Here is a 27,998-nt window from a genome sequence, read left to right as displayed (position 1 = left end):
CAATGCAGCAAACTGCATCTAGTTAGGACTGTATTCACCTGTCCATAGATTTCAAAGATAGAACTTTGGTGTATTGTTTTTATTTAATGTCTATATAGCTCTATATGTGTGTGCACACATAGGGAGGGGTGTGTGTGTGTGTGTGTGTGTGTTGATATCTGGCAATCATAATCTACAATTTAAAAACACAATTTCTGTGTCTCTACAAAATAACAGTGTACCATCTGGGAGGTTGGCAGGTATGAGGTAAATCATATTTCCTGCTTATCTAACTAAAGCACTGGTTACTCAGTGTGTTCAGACAAGAGTAAAAGCATAAAAATAACCTTACATACTGAATGCAGACAAGGGTAAAAGCACAAAATTAGCCATACATACTGAATGCAGACAAGGGTAAAAACACAAAATTAGTCTTAGAATAAAGACAAGGGTAAAAGCACAAAATTAGTCTTAGAATAAAGATAAGGGTAAAAGCAGAAAATTAGCCATACATACTGAATGCTGACAAGGGTAAAAGCACAAAATTACAATTACTAGTGTAGACAAGGGTCACAGACAGAGGTGACAAGATTACACTCATTTTGTAAGTACATCCTACTGTATTATAAAATCATTTTCCAGTATTATATAATAATAAACCAGCTCATTCCATGGCATAAGAAGTTGATTTCCTGATATTAAAAATTTTCTAATACAATGTTTTAAAAAAATTTGAAACTGGTTTTCTATATTAAAAATATTTAGATATAAAAACTTGGGGAGGAGGGTTTGCAATAATTAAACGAATTCAGTAACTGATAACTAGAGAGCTATTGAGCATGTCATGTAGTGCTTATGTGTGAATTCTGTGCCCAACTAAATTAGTAAATGTACATGGCATATATACATTATCTGCCAACTTAAACAATGTTATTATTTGTTGACCACTCCGGAAGCCTAGTGGTTAGAGCGTCCGCCTCGGATCCGGGAGGTCGTGGGTTCGATTTCCGGCCAAGTCATACCAAAGACTTTAAAAAATGGTACTAACAGCTGCCTCGTTTGGCGTTCAGCATTAAGAGGTTAGTGTTAGGACTGGTCGGCCTGGTGTCAGGATAATGTGACTGGGTGGGACATCATGCTACATGTCTGCAGCATGATGCTCCAATGCTAGACATCACTATAAACTGCCAGACTACAGACATCATAGCGATATGACTGCAAAATTGTTAAAGCTATGTTAAAAATCCAAATCACAACAACATCATATTATTTGTTGTATTTATGGTAAAATTTGATTCATCAATTGGACATCTTTCCAAGATCAAAGACCAAGATGTTGGCAGAGTTATCTACCCTTTCCCATGAGTTTTGCTGACATTTACCCATTTAATATGTCTTAAGAAACACTATGGAAGTTGTGATTTTAAATTACACTAAGTCTTATATAACAAGTATGGTTAATTGATAAATGACGTTAAACTGGTTGCTATATTTTGCTGCAATTCTAATCATACTACAAAAAATATGCAATCATTCTTTGTCTTAAATTTGGGTAAATGATATGGGTGCTTATTTAAAAACAATTCAAATTATATCAGTGATGTAAAAAAATGTATATTAGATGTTCATCTGAGTAAATCAAGCAGTGATAGAAGATACAAGGTGATAAAGCAAACATGTTCTTTCACTGAAAACTGGCAGTAGCATAGTTCTGTATCATGGGAGGAAGTAATGGCATAAATATATGCAGAGGTGCCCAAACAAAACTTACAAGAAGAACATCAGCACAGCTGTTATAAATGGCCATGTAAGGTTTAAGGATGTCAAAATGGAAGGCAGGGGTTAGAAGGCGTCTGTTTCGGGCCCATTTTTCTCCACTACTGACAAGCAGACCATCTCCCAGCCATGGGCGTACAAAATTGTAAACCTGCTCACCCTTTGGCTCTGCAAGCATAGTGGTGTCTCTATAGCAAAGTTGCAATAATCAGTGTTGTTCCTTGAAAGAAATGGCATGGAGCTGCACCCTCCCCTCCTTACAGTTGCCCTGATGATGAATTTGCCCCTTTACAAGATCAACCATAAACATTTAAGATTATATTTTTTCTTAAACAAATCAACATTTCATTGATATCAATTGCCTTCTTTAGACACATCATGCATTTCTGCTTTAAAACATGAATGGACTCTTTGCATTTTCTTATTATTTTATGGCAAAATAAGCAAGAAATACTAGCAGTATTGTGTTATAATTGCTGCTCAACTACAGAGTAGCATTTTCCTCAAAAGTGGTTTTATTCTGTTTCATATGTCCTTGTCATCGGGAAACTGCACCATGCCATATTTGATGTTCAAGGGACAATACTGATTATCAATTTTCATACACTGTATTTACTATATAGAATTCATATATTTGACAGCATAGACCCAGATCTACAGTCACATGTTGCAGCAGCATATCAGGGTGTACACTATCAATTCAATCCATGCTTTCAAGTGGATAAAGTTAACCCTGATATGTCGCAAATATATATGACATCAAAGATATGTCTATACCATATACAGTTGGAATCATGTTAAATATTAGACAATAAACCGCCTAATCTGGAAGCCAATAGAGTAATTTATCAAATAAGAACACTCCGTTATATCAGATTCTCTTATAAGATGAATAACATATTTGGAACTGAATCATTTTTATATATGTCTCCCTCGATAACTCACGCACAACAGTCCAAAAACACAGAATGCACTATAAATGAGGGCACGAGTTACTGAGGGACTTCCAAAAACTAAGTATTCCATCCCTTGTTGGACATTGCACAAACCACAGGATGGGGGGGGAATGTACTGTTTAATGGCTGGTAACTCGTTTTATAATCGTTTCAAGTATACTTGTCAATAAAGCGCTTTTTCTGTATAAATTACATCTATTTTCAAGATGCTCAACATCCAACCAGTTTCAAACAACTTTAATGTATACATGAGAACATTTATATATTACGCCATTGCTTTTTGTTCTTGTTGATTAGTCTGGTTTCCTGCATCAATAATAGCTACAAAGTTGGAAGCAGGGAATCTTAAAAACAAAGACCAGACTAACTGTTGATACACCATGAAACAAGATTCCTTTTTCCAAAAGCCAGTAACATCTATTATGTAAAACAATTGTCTACGCCAAAACTAAATTTCTGAATTGCTCAGTTAGTAATATATTGATGCCATGATTTCAATGCAAATATTACTGATACTTCTCCTTGTCCTAAAGGATATCTCAAAGTGCCAATTCAGGAATTCTCTGAAACTCGTTTCTCCACAACGATCCTATCTGAAACAGTGCTCTTTATTTGACAAGGTATTCATTTTGCTTGGTGGCCTTGTCATCTTTGATCACATTTATGAATGAGTAGGTTAATTTAAGGTAAATTAATTATATTACATATACAATAATAGTTATAACTGTGTTCGATTGATCAAATGGAATGAGTTCAACCGATTTATGATCGGGGTCGCTAGATCTTATGCATGCAAAATTTGCATGCCTTTTAACTTTTCTTTTATTCGAAACAAAAGACGCAATTAACGTGATAATACAAAAGAGGCCAGCTTTTAATTCGGTGCAGCCATAAAACAAATACTTCCGTAAGTCAGATATCAAAACATGGCACTTAATTAGGTTCTCAGCGAAACGCTTGTGGACATAGCTGTTATGGTTGATTGATGCATTTTATGTTTGAATACAAGTGGGAATATTGCATTTATGATGATTACACTTAAACTGAACTAAAAGATACAACCAGAACCCAAATTTCGCTTGATAAAAATTAATTAATTGATATTTATTTATTAAAGTAATGCCTCCAGCAGGTGTAAGTGACATTTTGATTGATCAAAATTTCTTTGAATATAGTTATTTACAGTGTACTAAGAAAGTTGTTTGGAAAGAACATGTAACAATTCTTATTAAAAGGTGATAATTTCATAATGTTGATTAAAATTTCCCAGGTCCAATCTACCGTTTTTGACAATTAAAACCAGTGATACATCGATGTTTCATTTTCCAATTTTGATCGTGATTTTCTTCAAGTTTAACAAATAGGGCTAATATTGTTTTGCATTTTCTAGTTTAAATAATGGGGTTCACGCCTGACTCGTATTATAAGCAGGTTTATGAGTTATCGGGGTGCGAGTTATTGAGGGAGTGGTATATCAAGGAATTAATGGTTTTAATTCTTTAAGTGTGTTTAATGTTCTAAATATGCAGAACATTTGATCCAATCGTAACTTAGACATATGAATGAAGAAACATCTTGAACTCAAACATGAAATCACCATAATGAAAATAACTGACCATACATTAGGTGCTAATTTCTGGGCTCCAATGAACAGACTGCAGAACATGCCTCGTTAGCACTTCAAGGTTTCACAGTCAAGAAAATGCAACAGTTTTGTGGATTACATTCATGTTGAGTGAATGAACACACTGTGCCAACTATAAGAAGTGAAAATTTGAAAGAAGTACAAAATCTTAATGGATGCAAAATCAAAACAGAAATGTTGTGTATAATAAACTTTGACTACCACTAAAGATGGCGAATTTCATGTAGCTCCCAACTGAACATGCATACTTATGATAAACCATGAGACCTATTAGTGAGTTATTCTCAGTGATTCAATCAGGGTCCATGCTGGACTCAAATATTTTGGCAAAATTACTTCTCTCTTCAGCCAGAATACTAGGGCGAAGTTGATGTAACTACAAAGAAGTGAATGTCAAAAGCGCAAAATGTATTATTTCAAAACAGTCACTTAAAAATTTTGGATTTGCATATTTCATGTCAGATGATTAAAATACTGATCAAATACTATTAAATCGTTATAAAAAAATATTTTTTTCTTATTTTGCTTCCCCATGCCATCATTAAAAAAAGATCAGAATTGAATGTTGGTAACTTTTTCCATGATACAAGTTCCCGATGTTTATACAGGACAAAATATTTCATAAAGTGATTCATTTTCTTAGTAATGGACCAATATATATGTGCTGAGTCATAATTCAGTTCCAAATGGGAACACAAATACAATTTTTCATTATGTTTATTAAAGCATTATGTTTGAAATTTCTAAAGTATTCTGTAGATAGCAATGAATTATTTGGTATTTATGATCATCAAATTAGCCATACTGAATACGAAACATAACATTTCTTTTTCTAACTTTCTACCTTCCTCTATGAATTAAACCATTTACACAAATGGTGACATTTTATTCTGATTATTAATGAAAAGCAGTTATATAAAGTGGGTATGGTATGAAAAAACAAGGCAAAGTGTAGTGAACTTTATTTTGCGGGGGGCTATTTAAATGAAATGGCAGACTCATGGGTTAAAATGTCATCTTAATTTGTGCTTAGCTTAGTGATTTCACTGAGTGAAATGATTAGAAATAACAGTGAAATTTTCAAACAAACTTGTCTTGTGTATGCAGTAATAAGAACAAGAGGCCAAAGTGGGCCTGATATCACTAACCAGACTTGCATAACTTAAGAGTTGACTATTCCCTAAGCAGGCATACATAGTACTATAAGAACACATTCTATGTAAACTATCTCACAAGTTATCAAGTTCATTATCTTAAATTTACCTATTTGACTATATGCTGATAAAAATTATTTCTAAAGGTGAAGACATAACTTAGTAATATGGACAGTCTTTTGTTCATAAACAAAGGCTTCCAAGATCTTGACGATATAAACAGATGGCTATCCATTCGATCCAGAATCAAACACAAAATTTGTTCTCTGTGCTAAGTTTCACTGACGGACTCTAGTCCAACCTACCTATCCGATGTCCCCATTTGTACACACCAGCAAGGTACTTATGCTCCTCTTCTGACAATCGTATACTCATTATTCCCACTATGAAAACAAAGTCATATGGACAGCATTCTTTTGCATACCAGGGCCCAGCAACATGGAATGAATTGTACAATGAACTTAGACACAAAGACACAGTGATCCCATTCAAAAGTGCTCTCAAAACTCACTTATTTCGACTGCAAGAACAAACTTAAAGACCTAATAATGTTTCCTACCTTAAATATTCTCAGCATATTTTTTATGTTTTCTAATTTCATGGTGTTTGTTTTTGTAATCATATCATTATATATGTTTTTTTATCTTATAGGTGTTGTCTAATATTGTAAAGGGCTTACAGCGTCTAAAGATTAGGCGCTATACAAAGTCCTCATTATTATTATTATTATTATTTTCCAAGTTTTACAGAAATTGGATTAAAAATATAGATGCAAGGTCACAGCATTAATATGCAATAATTTCACTCCAAATCAAACAAGATCTTGACAGCATAAGCCTATTTTCAAGTCTGATCAAAAGCCTATAAATAAATCCAAAAGGTGGTGAACAAATCTCAATATCTGATGCAAGATCCCCCCTATATAGGTCCCACTCATGACAGAAATCATCCAATGATTAGCTTGTTTACAAAGTTTTATTAAAATGAGACAGAAATACAGTCTTTCAAATTGTCAGAAGCTCAGCCAATCCTATGCAAGATACCTCAATAATATAACTCAATAATACAAGATACCTCAATAATACATGATACCTCAATAATAGAAGATAACTCAATAATACAAGATAACTCAATAACACATGATACCTCAATAATACAAGATACCTCAAAAATACAAGATAACTAAATAATACATGGTACCTCAATAATACAAGATACCTCAGTAATACATGATGCCTCAATAATACATGATACCTCAATAATACAAGATACCAAACAAAATACAAGATACCTCAATTATATGTGTAGATCCAGTTCTTAGCACAGCTCTGGATCAGAAATAGAGTAGCTAGAGTGGTGACATGTTCAACCAATCAGATGGAAAATCAGACCATTAATATGCATGGAACTTGCTCCTAATTGTACTCATCCAGGATCTACATGATCCAAGATTAATAACCAAGACTGATCAATACTAGACCAGAAATACAGTCTCTAGACTGATAACAAGCACAACCAATCACATGCAATATGACGCCATTAGTATGTGTAGTTTCCTGCTCATTACTAAACTTGTGCAAGATCTTGATCATTAAAGCCTATATTAAATATGGCTTCAAGAATGGTAACGAGCTCAGCCAATAAGATACAAAATCTCCTAATTATATTTACGGAGCTCACTCACTTTCTAAATTGTCTAAGATCGTGATGATACAAACCCATATTTTTTATCTCTAGCAGAACTATATTCCAATTATGGCTTCCAAAATTGTAACAAACTCAGCAAATCAGACAAATCATCACCTCATTAATATACGTGAATCTCACTCAAAATTCAAAATTATCCAAGAGCTTGAGGATAAAGTACAGATTTTAAGTTTGCTAAAAATCAGATCAGAAATATGGCTTTCTGAGTGGCATCAAGCTCAGTCAATGCATGCAAAATCAATTTATTAGTAAAACATGCATCTTATTCATTATCAAACGTGTTCAACATGATGATGATATAAGCATATATATGCCAAGTTTGATCAAAATCAGATCAGAAATATTGACTCCAGAATGGTAACAACCTTAGCCAAAAAGGTGAACAATCACTTCATTAGCATGCATGGATCCCATTAATTACTGAACTGGTCTGAGACCTTGATGATATAAGCATACACATTCTAAGTTTGATCAAAATCAGATCAGGAATATTGACTCCAGAATGTTAACAACCTTAGCCAAAATGATGAACAATCACTTCATTAGCATGCATGATCCCATTAATTACTGAACTGGTCTGAGACCTTGATGATATAAGCACATATTCTGAGTTTGAGAAAAATCTAACGAGAAAACTGTCCTTGAGTGTGCTAAGAAATTCAGTCAATCTGATGCAAGATTATGTCACTAATGTGCACGGATCTCACTGATTAATGATCTCATCTGAGTCTTCAAAGATATAAGCATATATTCCAAGTCGGATCAAAATATGACCAGATATATAACCTCCAGACTTGTGACAAGCACAGCCGATCAGAATCATGATGACCCCATTAGTACGTGTGTATCTCCCTCGTCTTAGTCTTAATGATATTAGCATCTATTCCAAATTTTTTATCAAAATCAGATCAGAAATCTGGCCTCTAGGGTGATAAAAGGGTTAGACAATCAGATGCAAGATCATATGCATAAATCTTGCTTATTAGTGAACGTGTCTGAGATTTTGATGTTATAACCTTCCGAAAGTTTGATTGAATCAGATCAGAAATATGGTCTCCAGAGTGGTAACAAGCAATTGTTGACGACAAACAAGTGCTATGGCCAACAGATGATGCACACCTCATGATGTGTAATGGATACAGGGCCATACCATAAGTTCACTTATTGACAGGTAATCTGCAAATTATTCATCAAAACTGAGAAAGTTGTCAACAAGATCTTGTTGGCTCACTTTCTGTTTCAATGCATGAGTGTTAGAGGAACATTTCAACAAAATCCTTCAAAATTTGTTGATTGCGAAGTTTTCCAAAGTATGACACAATGAAAATATATAAACTGTACTAAGGTAAGTGATTGTGTCAATCAGGTGTAATATATCAAGTTTAATCCATACCTAATCAGGTGTAATATGTCATCTCAGTTTAATTCATACCTGAACTTCTAAGGATGATTTTTACTGTATCTGGATGATGAACAGTAATTAAAGCCATGAATGGCCCTAGCCATCCACGAACAATTTTGGGATATTTTTCAGTCTGCTTTCTCTGGAAAGCCAACCCTGCCTCATTTGGCCCAGGATACTGGAAAATGCAAAGATAATTTACACAAAAGTTTGTTAAGACAGAAGTACATGTAAAATAATGTTCTGAGATACAAATTTTTACAGATTTCATTGTTAGTTCGTGAAATAGATAGAAAAAGCAACTATTTGTGAAGCAAAATTATTTTTGTGAAAATGAAAATAAAGTTTCTCTAAAAGCTTTAATGTCACTATTTAAACCTTTTTAAAGCACATGTAGTGAGTTTAACACACATCATGTTATCTTTAATATTTTCTTACAACTGCACTGTACATGAACTGTGACTACTGGTCAGCATTTTTTATATTATAAACATGTGCCGAAGTTTGACTTTCACACTTCATGATAATTTCAATCTGAACACTCAAAGAATTATTGATAAGTATATAATGCTATGTATTACATCTGCCAATGCATCTTTGCTAAATAACTGGATACCGACCTGTGTTTAATTTACACTACGAGACAAAATAATACTGGATTATAATGTCCATTTCTCTTTTTAAGGTCAGTGATTTGAAACATCATCTGCAAATGATATGGGTTTGAAATTAACACTTGCAATCATAAAACTATATTAAGTTATATAATCAAAGATTAATACACCAGCAATCATAAAACTGATTTATGGTATGTGATAATGGATTACTACACTAGCAATCATAAACTATATTATTTTATGCGATAAAAATGAACACACCAGCAATCATAAAACTGTATCATGGTATGTAATACATGATTAATGCCAGTTAACACCATGGGTACTTTGTCTTCTCAAGCTCCTGGATAAACTAATCTGGCAACAGGATATATAAACGATAAAGATGTGTTTATTAGTTTCTAGTGGAATATAAGATAACAATGTCAGTCCGGCCATAGCATTTTTACTCTGAGTAAATGTATTAACTATGAAACCATAGGAGATTTGTTTTGCAACATTGGTAGAATTTTTGAAACAAAATTCCTGTGAACAAATCAGAAATAAATGCGCATAAATTAATTTTTGAATTAGAATCCTGGATAAAATAGTGTATTTGTTCTGTGCAAGTCCCATAATCCTATGGTGAAAAAAATCTTTAAGTGTTATGGCTGTTGTTCTTAAATATCATGGGCCATATATACATCTCTCTCTGATGCAAGGAACAATCTGTTTTATAATGCTAAATCACAGAAATGCCAACATATGCACAGGAAAAATGGTACTTGTATATACTGCTATGATTTGCAGATGCGGCAAAATAGTACACAGAATCTATTAACTCAGTGGTTCTTAACCTATGGATGGTGACCCTAAACTGGTTCACCATTGTTTTAAGTGGGTTATTGAGATCCACTTTGACAATTTCCAACCCAAGTGGGGTTTTTTTTATAGCTTTTGATGGGTCACAAGGCCAACACCATAAACCTAATCTGGGTTGGTGCCCAAAAAAATTAAAAACCACTGTATTAAATTTAACAAAAACTATATTTTAAAAGATGTGAGACCTGTCGCAGATTTCCCCAGAAAAGCTCAGGTTCATCTCCTGGAAACTGGTTGATCAATATGACTTTCTTTTTGAAGTTTGCATAAACCTGAACCAGTTTAAAAGTAGCATATGACACAATGACAGCCACAACTGCAAGTACCCAATGGAGCCAGCTAAACTCCATTTGCATCTGGAAAATTCAGAACTGAAAAAAGAAAATTACCACAGTAGAAGTCAAGTTATTATTTTAATTGTTATCATATGTTATATTGGTGTTCAAGGAAAAGAAGCACCATATATACTCGCTTGATGAGTTCAGCTGCAAATTGCAAAGACACATATCTTCTGGCACATTATGCACCGGCAGATCTGGGTCTGTGCAGTTTATTAGGAGTGATCAGTAGAGCAAACACAGACTTTGATCTGCAGGTGCATTATGCTATAACAGGTCAGGATCTTTGTTGGCTGCAGCTTAACTTGACTTATAAGCGTGTAAAGATGTTGGCAGTTCATCACAGTTATTATAATAGGTCTGAAACAGTTGCCAAATGAACGAAATACCATACGAATGACTTCTAGAATTTCTGAAGTATTTTTACTGCTTGAGTGAAAATATGTACCTTGATTTAAATGTTAATATTTTTTCTGCAAGTTCCAAAAATCTTCCACAGTCAAGAACAAGTAACAATCATGCAACAGAAGTCAGTTCTGTGCGGTACATCATGGAGACTCTCTATTGTTCTTGTTACTATTTATTATTATCATTATTATTATTATTATCATTATTATCACTTTAATGGGGAGAGATACAAAGTCTGACTGTTGCAGTTATAAATCCAACATGGGCTGCATTCAGTTAAAAATGCACAAGCTGACTCACTAGGGAAAGGCTTGTCCTCTTGTGGGAATTTTCAATGTGTTGGACAATTATAGTAAAAGTCATATAGGTCATGTGTGTGTGATTTGGATTTTTAACATAGCTTTAACAATTTTTCAGTCATATCACTACGATGTCTGCAGTGTGGCAGTTTATAGTGATGTCTAGCACTGGGGCATCATGCTGCAGACATGTAGCATGATGTCCCACCCAGCCACATTATCTTGACACCAGGCCGACCAGTCCTAACACTAACCTCTTAATGCTGAGCACCTAGCGAGGCAGCTGTTAGTACCATTTTCGTAAGTCTTTGGTATGACTCTGTAGGGGTTTCAGACACACGACCTTCTGCTTCCGAGGCGGACGCTCTAACCACTAGGCCACCAGAGTGGTCATATATAGGTCATGTATGCACATCTTAAATATAGACTGTTGTTTCAAAACATAATGCTAATGTTGTTTAACCAAAGTCTATCCAGTCCTGATTATTGAATGCTATGCACCTTAACTGTCATCAGGAAACTTCCATACAAACATTATCTATCGCTATGGACTTTTACAATGCTGGCCATGTACTAAACTGGGTCAAGAAATGAGTACATCGAGTCTAATCATCATGACATGAAGTTATTTATCAACATGCAAAGTTTTCATTGTGACATTACAGCAATTGACATTCAATCCGGATTGTACTTGTTCACACCTTTAGGTTGATCTTGTTAAAAAATGTCCACATACTTTCACATTGATTTTGCCATATGTACTTCTTGGGGCATGTAAATAATGACCTTCCAAAGGAACATGAATGTATGAGGATCCAGATAAAGTAAATAATTGCCATTTAAAGGTATGAAGAATCAATTTATCAGAAATGACACCCATTCCTAAAATAATCGGTGCTGAACGCATATATGACCTGTGAGATTACTATAAATTGTTACATAAACAAAGCTCTGAATTAATTTTTCAATTTTAAAATCGTGCTCTTCAAAAAAACAACACAAGTTGCCTTTATGAACTGCATATTTAGCCAAATTATACCTGTATTACTGAGTGTTTCAATCACTCATACAGCATTCAAGTTGACTTAACAGGATGTCAATGGTTCTAAAAAGCAATGTTTACCCATTTTAGGTGCCATTTTGCTCTTCTGTGCATGAAACAAAAACTGCATAAATTATTTGCAATGCTGCATTCTATTTTGACCACTGACTTGTGCCATAAATGGCCATTTACAAACAGGCTATATAACAGGCTTATTAACACTGCTATTCTACTGACAATGCCACCTAGTTCTAACCTAACGTAGTGTAGTCTGGTTCATTTGTTTTGCATTTAGGTGCAAATAACATTATACAAAAAGGTTCAGATGAGCTATGCTCATTAGCAAGCTAACCCAGTGTGTGTGATTTGGATTTTTAACGTAGCTTTAACAATGTTTCAGTCATATCGCTACGATGTCTGCAGTGTGGCAGTTAATAGTGAACTGCTCAACGTACCTGGGAAATAATGAGAAATATCGTGACTTAAACAAACGTAAGTGTCACATTTAAATCTCAGACGAAACTTATCGATATTTCACATGGTCCGAATCAGCCAAAAATCCGAATAAGCCTGTTCCGAATCAGCCATGGTCCGAATCAGCCTGTTACCACTTGAACCAGTCACAGTGATTTAGGTAAATTTCCGGTTTTGTGAACTTCGCAAACTAGTATGGCAAGTGCCCGTCTGCCAGGAATGGAGTTTGATCATAACTGGCCTGAAAGTTCAGAATGTCTTACCCTAGATTTTGGTCCGTTTGAAACCGTTCATAGATGGAAGATGATGCCAGAATGCGATGAGTTCGTGGGAGCAAGGTATCTCAATCAACTTCTCCCAAACTTCGATAAGCTGAAATCTAACGTTGTATTCTAACTTCTGTTCTGTCACCGATTGATAGGTTTGCCGTGGCAACTTTTCAGTAAAACGATACTACCTTGGATGTATCAATTAACCTGTCAGTTTGCAGCATTTTGGCTATTATATTGGTGTTTACTCGTCATCCCACTTCGTTTAGTTCCAGGATAGTCCTACAAGGTAAGACGCACCACATGATATTTTTTTTGTTTTTCTTGCTGCGTCTTACTGCCTTAATAACAGTCTTGTGTGGTGTATTCCGGTGTTTACTGTCATCGAAATGACAGAACACATTTTCAAGAATATCTCACACTTGGCAGCACATACTGAATCTTTTCCACAAATTAAAGTCATGTTGGTTTAGATGGACTTTCGTCGAATAAACTCAAATTCTCACACAGACAAATGGATGTGTTTTTATGTTCCTTTTACCTACATTTCAGTTGGTTGGAATGTGATGGAAGCAGGATATACCAAAATTGCAGGTCAGAAGGATGATAAATATATTGAAACAAACAAAGTATTCTAAACACTTTCTTCAATATTTGTATATTTTTATTTGCTTTATTAAAGAAACATTCTTCGACCTAATCTGATTTTGCCATTCTCGACTTCCATCACATCCCAACCAGCTGGATGAACCATCTGCTATTGTCAGATTTTGATTCCAAGACAGCAAATTAAGTATAATCAATTAGATTTACATTTGTGGAAGAGTGCTCATATGGGCTGCCAAGTGCATGAGATATTCCTGAAAATTTAATCTCTCATTCTTCTCTTAGTTGACTTTGGAACATGCTGCAGAAGGGTGTTATTGAGGCAGTAAGATGTAGCACCAAAACAGAAATTTCATGTGATATATCTTACATTGTAGAACTAAATTCCAGGGTACTCTTACAGTTAAGACATCGACCTTGATAGTTTTTATCATCAAAGGATAATTTGTGGAAATCGGCCTGTGACAGTTGCTGACTTACTCTGAAGAGTGTTAATGGTCAATCAGCTATCAAAACACATGCCTGTAAATATGCGGGATCTTGTTTGTCAGTGTAATTTATATCAACACCAGCCATTTGATGGCTTGATGCCTACATTTTGCCTTGAGCTAAAACACAACAGTTGAACCAACTAAGGTGAAGAAAGAGCTAAAAACTTATGCTATTGCTAAATCACGGGGTGAAGTCATTTTTGCTTTTGTAACAGAAGATGGCAAAGTTTAGATTTTTTTAGGCAACTTAGTCCCCCTCCTCTTTGATTGGTAATGTGACCCCCTGTATACATGTATACATGCATACACACACACACACACACACACGTTTTTATGTGTGTGCTTTTGTTCACTTATTTGTATTATGTCTTCTGTTTTTCTGTTTATATTTAAAATTGGATTTTAGCAATACTTTATTTTCATGTAGAAAATTGTCAAATGTTTATTATAAAGACATTTTTGTACGTGTATACAAATTATCATACATGAATTTGTATGCAATATATTCATACTTGGAAAATGTATGTTTGAATGGAGAGATGTATGCAGTGTATTTTGTCCTTTTTATTTCTATTCATAGAAGCAGATTAAAACATTAAAGTTGATATATGAATGAACTAGACCCTTCTTTCCAAACAAATCGACATAACCAAGAACATGCATGAAATGACTTTATCTGCTTGCATAAAATTGTCAGATATGCAAAGTATGCAATTAAAGGAATTTGAATGATTGGTCTAAAATGACAATGGTAATGATCTTGCATCTAAAATGGGTACCATAATTTGAAAATCTTGTTATTGTTCAGAAAAATATCAGAGATGGTTTTAACATTGAGCACTTAAACGGAAGAAATGGTCTTATCTTCAGTTTTGGAATCTTTTCATACAGTAGAGTGTCATTTCCATCATGGGACTCTTATTTTGATGAAAGCAGTGAGGGACTCCTTGTCACCATGTAGATGAAATTGTTTTTGTTTATTTTCTCAGCAACCTGCACATTATGGGTTTCTGAGCAAATTTTGGCCTTCTGCTGATGGTATTTTACAGACTCATACATAATGGAACTCATTATTGGAGATGTGTCCAACTTTTAAGGCCCTAGAGATGTGGTGGGAGATGATATTCACTGTTAGTATGCATGTCTCAAAGTGTTTTTGGCTTTTACCTGGAGGCACCATCAAACTTACTTGTCTACAAGTACAGCTCCAGCCAGTCTGCAGGCTAGAGCTGCAGTCTTAAAGTCCCACTACAATATGGGCAGCAGTAATCATAAATAGTAAAGGGTGGGCCTACACCACAGACGTCAGTACCCATACTTGCTGTAATGAGGGTGGTTTAGACACTATTGTTGGCATAGACACAGATACTGTCTACATGTCCTTGATTTAAAGAAGAGCTTTGCTACTAATTCTAGCACATGTTGGTGTTGCAGCTTAGAGATTTATAGGAATATAAAGCTCATAGGCAGCTTGTTTATGTGCATCTCTGGGAAACCACTTTGGGCTGACACATAGTCTGTGCAAGCATAATCATACTGCCTGCCCGTGGCAGGCATTGTCTGCTGTTTTGTGGCCTGAGATGTGATTTTTTATCAGTCTTTGAGACAGTTGCATGGGGTCATCATGGATGACCAGGATCACGCCCCACATTTGGGCAGCTTAAGTTGACTATACAGAGCCACCAGGTGGTTACCAGAGGGTTAATGGCATCATAGGTGTGGAGTGTGTTGCTCAGTGTCTGACCCAGAACAACATGACCTGTGTAACACCAAGGCCAGCAGAGATTCTTCTGTGTGCTGCTGAGTATCTGTACTGTCAGGATCCCTGATAGTGAGGTACATTCTGTTAGCTCCTGCACTGGGTACCTGGCATTTGAGTTAATGTTGCATGCCTTTGTGACTCATATATACATGTGCCCTACCAGACAGTCGCCAAGCTGAGACTTGTCTGTCCCATGTTGGATGCAATTGGCCCATGCATTCACGTGATATAAGCCATCATTGATGAGGAACATGTTCTGCCTTTGCTTGAGAGCTTAACTATTTGTTCCGCTGCATGGTTTCCAGAACATCTCTCTCCACCAGACTAGTGGATTATTGGTTTTGGCAGGTCATGAGCTCATCAGAGATGACAGCAACTCAAGGAAGTTCTTCTTTGGCCTACTGGTAATTCTTGGGGTCTTGCAGATCTGACACCCACAGAAAATGCCTGCTGAGCACATAGGCATAGTAAGTATCTGTGTTCACACCATTTATACTGCAGCTTTAAAAAAAAACAGCGATCAAATCAATTGAAATACCTGAACATTTTATAAAACCCTATCACCCTTCTTCAACCCCCATAAACACCGTGACATCCCTGCTCCAAAACCTTCCATTGTCATCTATTATCCTCATACAACATAAGACAAGATATAATCACCCTTCCTCAGTTGTTAGTGTTCAGGTTATATTACCAATAAAATTGTGACCATTGACCCCTACCACTCCATCTTCTCAAAGGGCCTGTATTTAGGAACCAAAACTTTTGACGTCATCTAATACTTTTGAAGCATTATGCCATATATAGTCACCTGTCCTTTATGTAGATGGAGTTCAGGTTATTAAAGTGAATTGTATAGCTGGACAAATACATTACAAATGGACTGATGGATTAATTGACATAACTAATCACAATATACCCATAGAAGTGCAGATATTACATAAAGGAATAAAGTTTTAGGTAACTAGGATTTAGTTAGCAAAATATATGTAATCTCAGAAATGCTAAGTCCCATGTATTTCTGGAGAGAGAAAATGCAGGAATTATTTGATTGATACAGTCATGGTGAGAAGACTTAAAATGAAGTTTGGAAGTATTTTGTGGTATACACATTCATCTGATCCATCCCTTTTGGTGTATACACTCATCTGATCCATCCCTTCTGGTGTACACACTCATCTGATCCATCCCTTCTGGTGTACACACTCATCTGATCTATCTCTTTTTTGGTGTATACACTCATCTGATCCATCTCTTTTGGTGTATACACTCATCTGATCTATCCCTTCTGGTGTACACACTCATCTGATCCATTCCTTCTGGTGTACACACTCATCTGATCCATCTCTTTTGGTGTATACACCCATCTGATCCATCCCTTCTGGTGTATACACTCATCTGATCCATCCCTTCTGGTGTACACACTCATCTGATCCATCTCTTTTGGTGTATACACTCATCTGATCCATCCCTTCTGATGTACACACTCATCTGATCCATCTCTTTTGGTGTATACACTCATCTGATCCATCCCTTCTGGTGTATGCACTCATCTGATCCATCATTTCTGGTGTATACACGCATCTGATCCATCCCTTCTGGTGTACACACTCATCTGTCCATCTCTTTAGGGCAACTTGATAAATTTTTATGGTTCTAGGTCTTAAACGAAGTAACAGAAAGAAGTGAAACAGAAAACCAAAAATTTAAGTAAAATTCAACACATAATTTATTTCTCTGTAATGCAAAGTGAAAAATTCAAAAAAAACCCCATTTTTTTCCAACTATTTAGTCTTAAAATAAGTAACAAGACAGAGCAAAACCACTAAAAGGTATATTTGAAAATATAATTTGATTCCCTAAAATACAAAGTGAAAGAATTAAAAATATCTTACATTATGGTGAATGAAATCCTAAAGTCTTAAATGTTCTCTTAATTCCAAAAGTTTTGATTAGTCTGCATGAATTCCATAGGTATTCTGAATGATGGTCAGTAATATACTGATGCATCAGCAGTATAGAAGAATCACTATCATATAATCCCAAAATGTCTTTAATGAATTCACAGTAATGCTGTGCCAGCTATTAAATCCTAATAGTCTTTAAATGAATTCACAGTAAATTTTGTAAAGCTATTATTCCAATTAATCTGAAATATATCAGGCATATTAATTGCAACAAATGATTGAATCAAATAAATTAATTCTTCTCAATATAACCAAGACTGGTAATACTACTAAGAATGTATAATTCTACATAATAATTCTTTAATATATATTACCAATGTGCATTAGAGGGAATGCAGTATGAGGCTTGAATGAATCATCTTGGCATTTTAAAATCACTTTCAGTCAATAGATCAGCTCTTTTAACATGGACTAATCAGGAACTAGGTGAGCTTGGCCTCTCACTAGAACTTATCCTCTGAAATTGGATCATGTGATGTTTACTTCAGGTATAATACATCTCAGCCTTGGAACTTTATGAATAAATCTCTACACACTTGATACCACTCCGGTGGCCTAGTGGTTAGAGCATCTGTCTCAAATGTGGGAGGTCATGGGTTCGATCTCCAGCCGAGTCATACCAAAGACTTACAAAAATGGTACTAACAGCTGCCTCGCTTGGCACTTGGCATTAAGAGGTTAGTGTGAGGACTGGTCAGCCTGGTGTCAGGATAATGTGACTGGGTGGGACATCATGCTTATGTGCTAAACATCACTATAAACTGTCAAACTGCAGACATCGTAGTGGTATGATGGAAAAATTGTTAAAGCTACATTAAAAATCCAAATCATACACATGCTACACACTTGATACATGATGCATCTTTAAATAGCAAACTATGATCATATGATATTTCTATTAAAAATATCATTAACTAAATGACCCTTACAAAAACTATTATAATGAAAATAATACACATAACATAGACATACAGAACACATTTCCAGTATTGTAAATTAAATCTCAAATAATCATACATGTCTTACACAAGTCCAAAAGTATAGAATGTTCCAATTCCAAGTCATTCATTTGCTGATGTACCAATAGTCTTGACTGTTCAGATGTACCAGTATTCTTAAATGTATTGATGTACCACAGTGATACAATCCATTATGTCCTTGAATGAGTTTCAATAATCCTAAGGTAGTGTTATAGTCCAAAAAGCCAATGAGCAGTTTGTAATTTAATGAATAATTTAAATGAATGAATCCTTTCAAATTACAGCTGGACATAACTGAAAATGATTCCATAGACTGATCTTACAACAAGAATGAATGCAACAGAATGTTCTGGAATTCCCTCATTGTGCATCATTTTTGATGGAATATTCTGTCAAATTGTCAACAAGTTTGCTTCCTTCCAGAACATTCTAAGCGGTAAACAAGGTTAGGCCTTGAACTCAAGTTGTAGTAAATATCTTAAAAAGCATGACAATAGTCAGGTAGGCAAAAACTCTACCCTCAGTCACAGAGACAAAACAAATCAAATATGCATAACACCATCCCATTAAGGTAACTTGATCCATCCTTTAGGGCAAGCAAAGTTGGTGTGTCTGTGTGTTTTGGATTTTTAATGTACCTTTAACAATTTTTCAGACATATCACTATGATGTCTACTGTGAGGCAACTTATAGTGATGTCTAGCACTGGGGCATCATGCAGCAGACATGTAACATGATGTCTCACCCAGTCACATTATCCTGACACCAGTCCGACCAGTCACAATACTAACCTCCTAATGTTGAGCGCCTAGCGAGGCAGCTGTTAGTATGCAAGCAAAGTTGGAATCATGGGGATAAACTTTTAAGACATAATGCATATAATGAATCTTTGAAAAATTATTTTGTAGGTGGTTTATTTTGGGGAGGTTTATTATATATTTTTTTAATGAAATTTGATATAATTGGCTATGTGACTGTTCTGAACTTGATGTCCATGTGATAATGTGTCATTCTGTCTTTGCAGGAGAAGTAAGCACACTGTTGTAGCCTACAAGGAAGCTATCTATGTGTTTGGAGGAGATAATGGGTAAGTGTCTTGATACTATAGTCTTGTAATGAATGTCTTATCATCAGGGGAAAATAAGATATTAATTTGCTTACATTATTTTAGAAGAAGACTAATTATGTTTGTCTATATTACAGATATTATTTAACTGAGTTTTCCCTTTTGTGCATTTTCCAGGGACAGTTTTTTTTCTACATAAAAATGCATAGAAAAGGCTGGAAACCTTGGAGCATACTAATCCTATCATGGGCAGTGGATACTTGGAGTGTCTTTAGATGAGGCATTAGAACAATTTTTTATGGTTTTTCTTGTGAAGAACCTTGTTTGAGGTCCATCATCATTCCTGTTCTTGGCTTGAGAACTGCTGAGCAGGACTGGACAAGAACTATGATGGAAGAATACATTTTGTTATTATACTGTGTTTTTTGAGTGTTCTAAAATCAACTCTGATTTTTAAGGAGTGCACATTCAGTGTACATGGAGTTTGTGCAGAAAAAGGCAAATAGGTCACCCTATGACAGCCATTGACAAAAGTTACTGGAATATTTGTGATCAAGATTGAAAAGCTGTTGTACATCTACATCACTTCCATGATAACGCATGCCCTGATAACTTGTGAAGGAACTTATAATGTGGGGTCAAGCATGGATCCAGTATTTTTTAACTTGAAATTACCTCCAAATTGACACCTATTGGTTAAACATGAAGAAAATCAAAATTAAAATTGATAACTGAAACCTTGATATATTTCTTCTTTTATTGTTGAAAACAGTAGATAGCACCCAGAATTTGAATCAACATTATGAAATTCTTAACTTTTGATAAGAAGCCATATACTTTTTAAAATTTTCTTTCCAAAAAACAACAATATTTAACAAAATTTCAATCAGTGAAAATGCCACTAACATCTACTGGAGGCAGCACTTCAATAAATAGATACCAATTAAGTTTTTTGAAGTGAAATTCATGTTTGAGTTCTATCTTTAAGTTCGGTTTAAGTGTAGTCATCATATATGCAATATGCCTTCTTGTACTCAAATGTGAAATATGTAAATTGACGTCACAGCTATATCAGTGAGCATTTCTGTCAAAACCTAATTACGTGTTATTTTTATTTTGATGTCTGATTTGCAGAGGTGTTTGTTGTATATTCCACAAAATTATAAGTAAACTAGCTTTGGACGATCACAGAATTATGCCTTTTGTATCAAATCAAATGGGGATGGAGTAAAAGAAAAGGTACAGAGGAATGTAAATCCTTCCTGCATAAGAGTTAATAGTCACTGTTGTGTATCAGGAAAAGTCATTTCAAATGGCCGATCAAGCACTTGATATGAATGTTATTGTACATGTACTAATATAAACTACCTCAAATTAGCCTACTCATTCACAAATGTGATCAAAGATACCAAGGCAATCGATTGGAATGAATATTTGGGTAAATAAAAAGCTTTGTTTCATTGATCACAATGATTCAATGTGGAGAAGCGAGTTCCAGATTTTGTAGTTGACTTAAAATTCCTGAATTGGCACTCAGAGATCTTCTAAGGATGAGAAGAAACTTCATTTCTACTTGCAATGAGATAACAACATTACTATTGTACTAAAAAATTAATAATAAAATTGGGTTTGGATGCTGATGGTTGTTTTTCGAAATAAATGTCCTAAGTTTTTGAAAATATAAATCTTGTTTGGTTGTGAATCAGCAACAACAAAAAGCAGTGATGTAATACACAATATTTTCACATACATGTGAAAGTTGTTGAAACCAGTTGGTTTAATATTCAGGATTTTTCAGAGGTGGGGCATCTTGAAAATAAAGGTATTTTATGCAGAAAAGCAAACATCATTAGAAAAAGTACTTGATTGACAATTAATCCCAATGAGATTATAAAATAAGTATTCAGCCATTAAACAGCCTGGTCCCCCACTCCACTCCCAGATTTTTCTCAATGTCCAGTGGGGATGGCATCACTTTTTTACATTTATTATAGGTCTCTCAGTAACTTGCACACTTATAGTCCATTCAGTTGTTTTGGACCCCATTGTGCATGAGTTATCAAGGGAGATGTGTAACCAAGCATTAGATAACAGCTAGTTTTAATGCACAGTTCTTATAAGTGATTAAAGTTTATAATAGCTTACAAAAATTATCATCTCTACTAGAATTCTTGATGTCTTAAAATTCTCACAATGAACTGTGTGCAAGACATTGATACCACATCATGACATGTCTTTGTATGGTGATGTTTGTAACAAATATGTGAAAATATGTAAGTGAACTTGATAACCCTACAGACGCTGGCTTAACATCAGCATAGATTTCTACATGTGGAACATGTATAGACACTGCACAGCTTTCTACATGTAGAACATGTAGTGACACTGCACAGCTTTCTACATGTGGAACATGTATAGACACTGCACAGCTTTCTACATGTGGAACATGTATAGACACTGCACAGCATTCTACATGTAGAACATGTATAGACACTGCACAAAAATTTCTACATGTAGAACATTAAGTTTCTGTATCATTATGGGAAAACATATTACAATGTAAAATATATATTTAGAGAAAAATTAGTCTACAGTCACAGGCAATAATATGACAAGCAAAAGTAACCTTGGATACCCACCTAGTTTATCCAGCAATATACAAGTTTCCTCATGCAATGAGTACTTAAATGGTGAGATGTGATAATGTAACAAGGTTATCACTCTATTTCTAAGTCTAGGCAGTTTTAATGTATGATATAAAGTCCATAGATACTATGATACTGGTATATGAGTGTGTTCACAGTTAAAACTAGTGTACCATATTGTTTCATGTATCTAGGCCTACCTGTAATACAGACCTGGTCTGGATAAGTCATTGCAAAATGTAATAGTAGGTCAAGGTCAGTAGAAAATTTATGTTCTACTTGGGGTTTTAGCACACATCATCAACCCAGATCTTCCAGTGCATTGAGTGATGTCATATCTGGGTCTATACTATTTGTAGTTGGGCACATACCATACAGGTCTGGGATAAATATGATATGACCACAAATGGACCATAATAACTTCAAACTACAATACAGTTTTGCTTGTCCATAAGGACCATCAAAGGACCAAAGTGACTTAATATAGTATAGTGCCACCTGTCTATCAAGGGACCACAATAAGTTTAGATTACAGTATAGTGCTGCTTGTTCATAAAGAACTATAAAAGGACCACAACGACTTCTAGTACTGTGCCACTGGTCTGTAACAGTCCATCATGGGACCACAATAACCTTAAATTACAGTATAGCGCCATTGTCCATAAAGGACTATCAAAGAATCCCAGTGATTTAATATTACAGTACAGTGCCACTTGTCTGTAAAGGTCCATCAAGGACCACAGTAACTTAAATTACAGCCTAGTGCCACTTGTCCATAAAGGACCATCAAGGGACCACAATAATTTCAAATTACAGTATAGTGCTGCATGTCCATAAAGAATCATCAAAGGACTGCAGTGATGTTACATTATAGTACAGTGCTATGTGTTTTTAAAGGTCCATCAAGGGGCACAATAAAAATTTCAAATTAGAGTATATTGCCACTTGTCTATAAAGGACTGTCAGATGAACAATTGATTTGTAAATGACCATCAAGGGACCAGAATAACATCAAATTACAGTGTAGTAATGTTTGTCCATAAAGGTTCATCAAGGGATCACAAATAACTTCAAACTACAATATACTGTCACTTGTCCTTAAGGAACATCAAGATTCACAATAACTTTAATTACAGCATAGTGCCACTTGTCCATAAATGACCATTAAATGGCAAGTGTTTTTACATTACAGTACAGTGCCAGAAATCTATAAAGGACCATCAAGGGACCACATTACTTCAAACTACATTATAGTGCCACTTGTCCATAAAGGACCATCAAAGGACCATAAGAACTTCCAATTACAGTATAGTGCTGAGTGTCAAAAAAGACTATTAAATGAACACAATGATTTAACAATACAGTGACATCTGTCTGTAAAGGATCATTGAGAGACCAATCTGATTTAACATATTATTGTAGAGTGGCACCTTAAAACACCATTTCACCTTGGTTAATATGGCAACGGTTGGTGTGGAATGAAGTGGATTGATGATGCTTATATAGTGACAGTGCATGACACCTGTCTATAAGAGACCATAATAGTGATTTAACATTCCATTACAATGGCAGCTGTCAATAAAGAACCATCCAGGAACCACAGTAATTTAAATTTAACATTACATACAGCATAATGGCACCTGTCAGTAAAGAATCATCAAGGGACCACAGTAATTTAAATTTAACATTACGTACAGCATAATGGCACCTGTCAGTAAAGAATCATCAAGGGACCACAGTAATTTAAATTTAACATTACATGATACAGCATAATAACACCTGTCAATAAAGAACGATCAAGGGCTTTCATTAATTTAAATTAAACATCACATACAGCATGTTGACACCTGTGAATAAAGAACCATCAAGGGACCACATTAATTTCAATTTAGCATCATATACAGTATATTGTCTTTAAAGGACTGTAAAGGAACCACAGTGATTTGACAGGACCACCATGATTTGACATTGCAGTTAGGTGACATCTGTCTGTAAAAGGACCACATTGATTTAATAACTCAGTACATAAACACCTGTCTGTAAAGAACCATTTTGCGACCATACTAATTTATATTGAACATCACATAAAGCATAATGACACCTGTCAATATAGGGCCAATAGGGGACCGCATTCTAATAACAATACAGTGTAACCCATTTGTAAAGAACCATCAAGGTCTGCAGTAATTTTAACATTACACCACAGTGACACCTATCTATAACAGACCATTAAAGAACCAGTGTTTTGCTCGTTAAGGGCAGGAATCTTTTATACAGAAGTTAATGTTACAAATTAAATTAGGAATAGAAGTTTTGTTTTGTACTTCTTTGCATAGAGGTGTGTCTTGAATTAATTTGACCGTATATAGACAGATAATACTAATATGGTATTTAAAAAAGTAGTGTTAAGGCCAGTAATTTTTTTAACCTCTTTCTTTTTTTTTCTTTTAGGAAGAACATGTTGAATGACCTGCTACGATTTGATGTCAAAGACAAATCCTGGGGCCGGTAGGACTGTGCTTGCTTAAAAATGAAATATTTTAGGTGTCTAATACTGAAAACTGGATCTCTTACATGCTTGAAAACATAAAACTATTTGTGTGACTTTCAAAGACGTGCTTTATGAACAGACTTTGTGGAAACACTTTCTTGACCAATGATGGGGGCTACACCTATAAATTCATTCCAAACTAAGTATACTGAATCTCTGTTATGAACCTAACATGATTACACATTCCTGTCTTAAGTTGACAGCTTTGATTCTGGTTACAGAATGAATGACAACTATCAATCAATTACCACTTTTCCTGTGGTTTCAGTTGACTGCTCAGATTGAATCAAAGTGTGAACCATAGCTTGAATAATCACATGATCACCTCTTTACCATTTGTTTGTCCTTGACCTGATAAAGGGAATTCTGACACTTTTACAGTCTAATACATAGAGTTATGTTGCAAACTTGGGACATTTCCTGCCTCATTTTGAGATTAATGTAATGAATTAAAGTAATTATACATTAAATTTCAGCATTTGAACTCAGTAAGCAAGTGCATAGCATACAATTTAACAGATTTCCTATTTGGCAAAGCACATTCTGAATTAGTTGGGTGAAACAGTTTTTTTAGCAGTTGGTCCAAATGTCTGCCTTAGTGATAAAAGGTTTTAGAAGATATATTTGATTGGTGCATTGAGGAGCTTGTTAGAGTTGAAAACTGACACTTTCTATCCTTCATGTAGCTGTCAGAGGTATATGAACACAGTTTGAATGAATTTTTCCATCAAATATGTTACTCAGAAGCATAATTTTAGGACTGACTTTCTGCTACCTCTGGAATTCAACCTTCCTTTTAACGTGAAAATGCCTGTTTGTCCTTATGTGATATAGACACGGGTAAGCAATTCTTATAGATTGACTCCCCTTTTCCCACCAGGTGGCATCCCATAATTTTGATGTCATCAGCTTTTAATATTTGCTTGCTCTGTCAATAGGCCTCCATGGAATCCAGTGGATTTTAAACTAGGCATTTGAATGCAGTGTCTCAATTTGAGACATCTTTGAATCACTGGGCTGGCATTTCCAGTCTGCTTTGTCCAGATTCTACTTGCTTGACATGTCCACGCAGTGAACTAAACTGAACCAGGTCAGGCCTCTGGATGCTGCCCAAGCAGTTTCTTTGCCTTAAGTATGGCCATTCAACTTTCACTGAATTTGTCAGAGATTTTTTTTTATTTTATTCATAAAAAGTTGCCATGTGCCGGAAACCACTCGGTCTTCCCCTGCCCTCACATGAACTAAGTCATTCATTTGTGCTGATTTAATCCTTTTAACAAAGCATTTATTACACTCCTACATTGTGATTCACTTAGAAGTTTTAATTTAGAAGTCCCCATGTAGGAGTGTAATTAATTCCTCTTAATTATTCTCCTATTGCTAATGTGATCAGGTTGACAAAGAAATCAAATTTTGTAGTAAATTATGTTTCTCAGAAAATACTTATCACATTTCTATTCCTGATGTTAATGTAAACATTTAGGTAAACATTTTCAAAGAAACATAATTTACTTCCTTTCTTTTTTTATTCATTAGCCAAGGCATCATGTTCAGATTCTCAAGAAAGTATGGCCTTTCATCTGTTTTGCATCATCCTTTGTCCATTCTTATTTAAAAAGAAGAAAAAATCCAGACCAACTTCAGCCAGTCTTGGCACAAAGACCTTTCGTATTTGTACAAATAAGGCTGATTCACCATCAAATATCACTGCCATTACTCTAAATTGGTTAGCATCCTGGACTCCTATGCAGGAGTACCAGGTTTGATTCCCAGACTAGACCTCATGTTATGTCCTTTGGCAAGGCACTTTATTATCATTGTCCAATGGAAACTGATTAAAATACTTTAAAACAGAAATAGTCCAACCAGACTAAAAAAAGTTTGTTATGCATCTTTATTAAATAACAATAATTTTAGGCAATAATGAATATGCAGTCCAACAAAACGAGATATTATTTGTGTATTTCTGATGCACATCCATAACCTCATTGGCCAACTAACACTAACCAATATCACTTAACATTTTCTTATTGTTTTGCCATATTCAATACATAAGAGATTTGTTCTTTTTATATGCCTACCATCAGCATATTATGTTATGATGATGTCCATCTGTCTGTGCCTCCGTTACCATTTTGTTTTTCACAATAATTTTAGTTGTTCACCATGAACAATTATCACACTTTGTTGATGACTTGCACTGGGGGGAAGAACCCTATCAGTTTTCAGGTTCAGATGTCAAGGTTACTGACTGAAATTAAGAAAATGGTTTCTGCACAAAACCTCAGATTCTATGCCATCTACAGTTACCAGATTTTGTGGATGGCTTCCATATGTGTTAATGATGAAATGTATTGATTTTGGGTTCAAATGGTGAAAGGTCAGGGTCACTTTGAAGGAATACAGGAATGATTTCCATATGGTAATATTAATTCTACTTGATATACCACAACCAGACTTTGACTGCCTTGCATTTGGGGTAAGTAAGAAGGCTTTTGACAATGGCATCAAAAGGTCAAAGGGCAAGGTCACTGACTGAAAGAAGACCAATGATTTCTGCACAATAACATTACTTTTAGATCATCTACGGTCACTTTGTGGATGGTTTGCACTTGGTGCAGGCATATTGATTTTAGAGTCCAAAGGTAAAAAATAAAGGTCACTTTGTATGAAGTAGTGATAAAAAAAGGCTTTCACACAATAACATTTGTTTTACACAAGATTCCCCAACCAAATTTTGTGAATGGCATGCAATTGGGTTAAGGAAGAAGGCTACTGATTTTAGTGTTAAATGGTGATAGGTCAGGTTGCTGACTGGAAGAAGTTGATTTGTGTGCTGTAATATCATTTGTATATCACAAAGTTAATATCTGAGTTACCGATGTGAGCAGTATGAGGTCCACATGGATCTCTTGTTTGTGTTGTGCATTAAATAATTTATTTGCTCAAGAACTTTGAAGACATAAGAATGACTTATTTCTTTAAGAGAGAGAGATATACATG

The 27,998-nt window shown here is 35.0% G+C and overlaps 2 protein-coding genes across 8 annotated transcripts in view; one reads left to right on the top strand and one right to left on the bottom strand.

Annotated features, from left to right (window-relative positions):
* Positions 1 to 22,474, bottom strand: part of LOC149775732 (cytochrome P450 4F2-like) — an 88,776-nt gene extending 66,302 nt beyond the window's left edge. For 2 of the 6 annotated variants that reach the window (XM_089943733.1, XM_089943738.1), the window contains exons 1-4: positions 12,640 to 12,779; positions 10,283 to 10,468; positions 8,650 to 8,797; positions 1,751 to 1,923 (exon numbers count right to left, since the gene is read on the bottom strand). In XM_089943733.1, the coding sequence (XP_089799859.1) occupies positions 1,751 to 1,923; positions 8,650 to 8,797; positions 10,283 to 10,453 (492 nt within the window). In that variant the 5' untranslated portion in view covers positions 10,454 to 10,468; positions 12,640 to 12,779. Of the gene's footprint in view, positions 1 to 1,750; positions 1,924 to 8,649; positions 8,798 to 10,282; positions 10,469 to 12,265; positions 12,400 to 12,639; positions 12,780 to 12,921; positions 13,185 to 22,438 lie in introns of those variants that run through there. The other 4 variants (XM_089943737.1, XM_089943736.1, XM_089943734.1 and 1 more) reach the window with 4 other exon arrangements.
* The window catches only part of LOC149775730 (leucine-zipper-like transcriptional regulator 1), an 87,168-nt gene continuing 71,715 nt past the window's right edge, over positions 12,546 to 27,998 (top strand). Inside the window, exons 1-3 of one of the 2 annotated variants that reach the window (XM_089943732.1) lie at positions 12,546 to 12,676; positions 19,758 to 19,820; positions 24,896 to 24,952. In XM_089943732.1, the coding sequence (XP_089799858.1) occupies positions 24,903 to 24,952 (50 nt within the window). In that variant the 5' untranslated portion in view covers positions 12,546 to 12,676; positions 19,758 to 19,820; positions 24,896 to 24,902. Of the gene's footprint in view, positions 12,677 to 12,797; positions 12,997 to 19,757; positions 19,821 to 24,895; positions 24,953 to 27,998 lie in introns of those variants that run through there. The other variant, XM_089943731.1, reaches the window with a different exon arrangement.

This window comes from Sinohyriopsis cumingii, chromosome 19 (genome assembly GCF_028554795.1).
Source record: "Sinohyriopsis cumingii isolate HCF-2022 chromosome 19, ASM2855479v2, whole genome shotgun sequence".
NCBI lineage: Eukaryota > Metazoa > Mollusca > Bivalvia > Unionida > Unionidae > Sinohyriopsis > Sinohyriopsis cumingii.
Note: the sequence above shows the minus strand (reverse complement) of the source record. Positions and strands in the feature narration are given on the sequence as shown.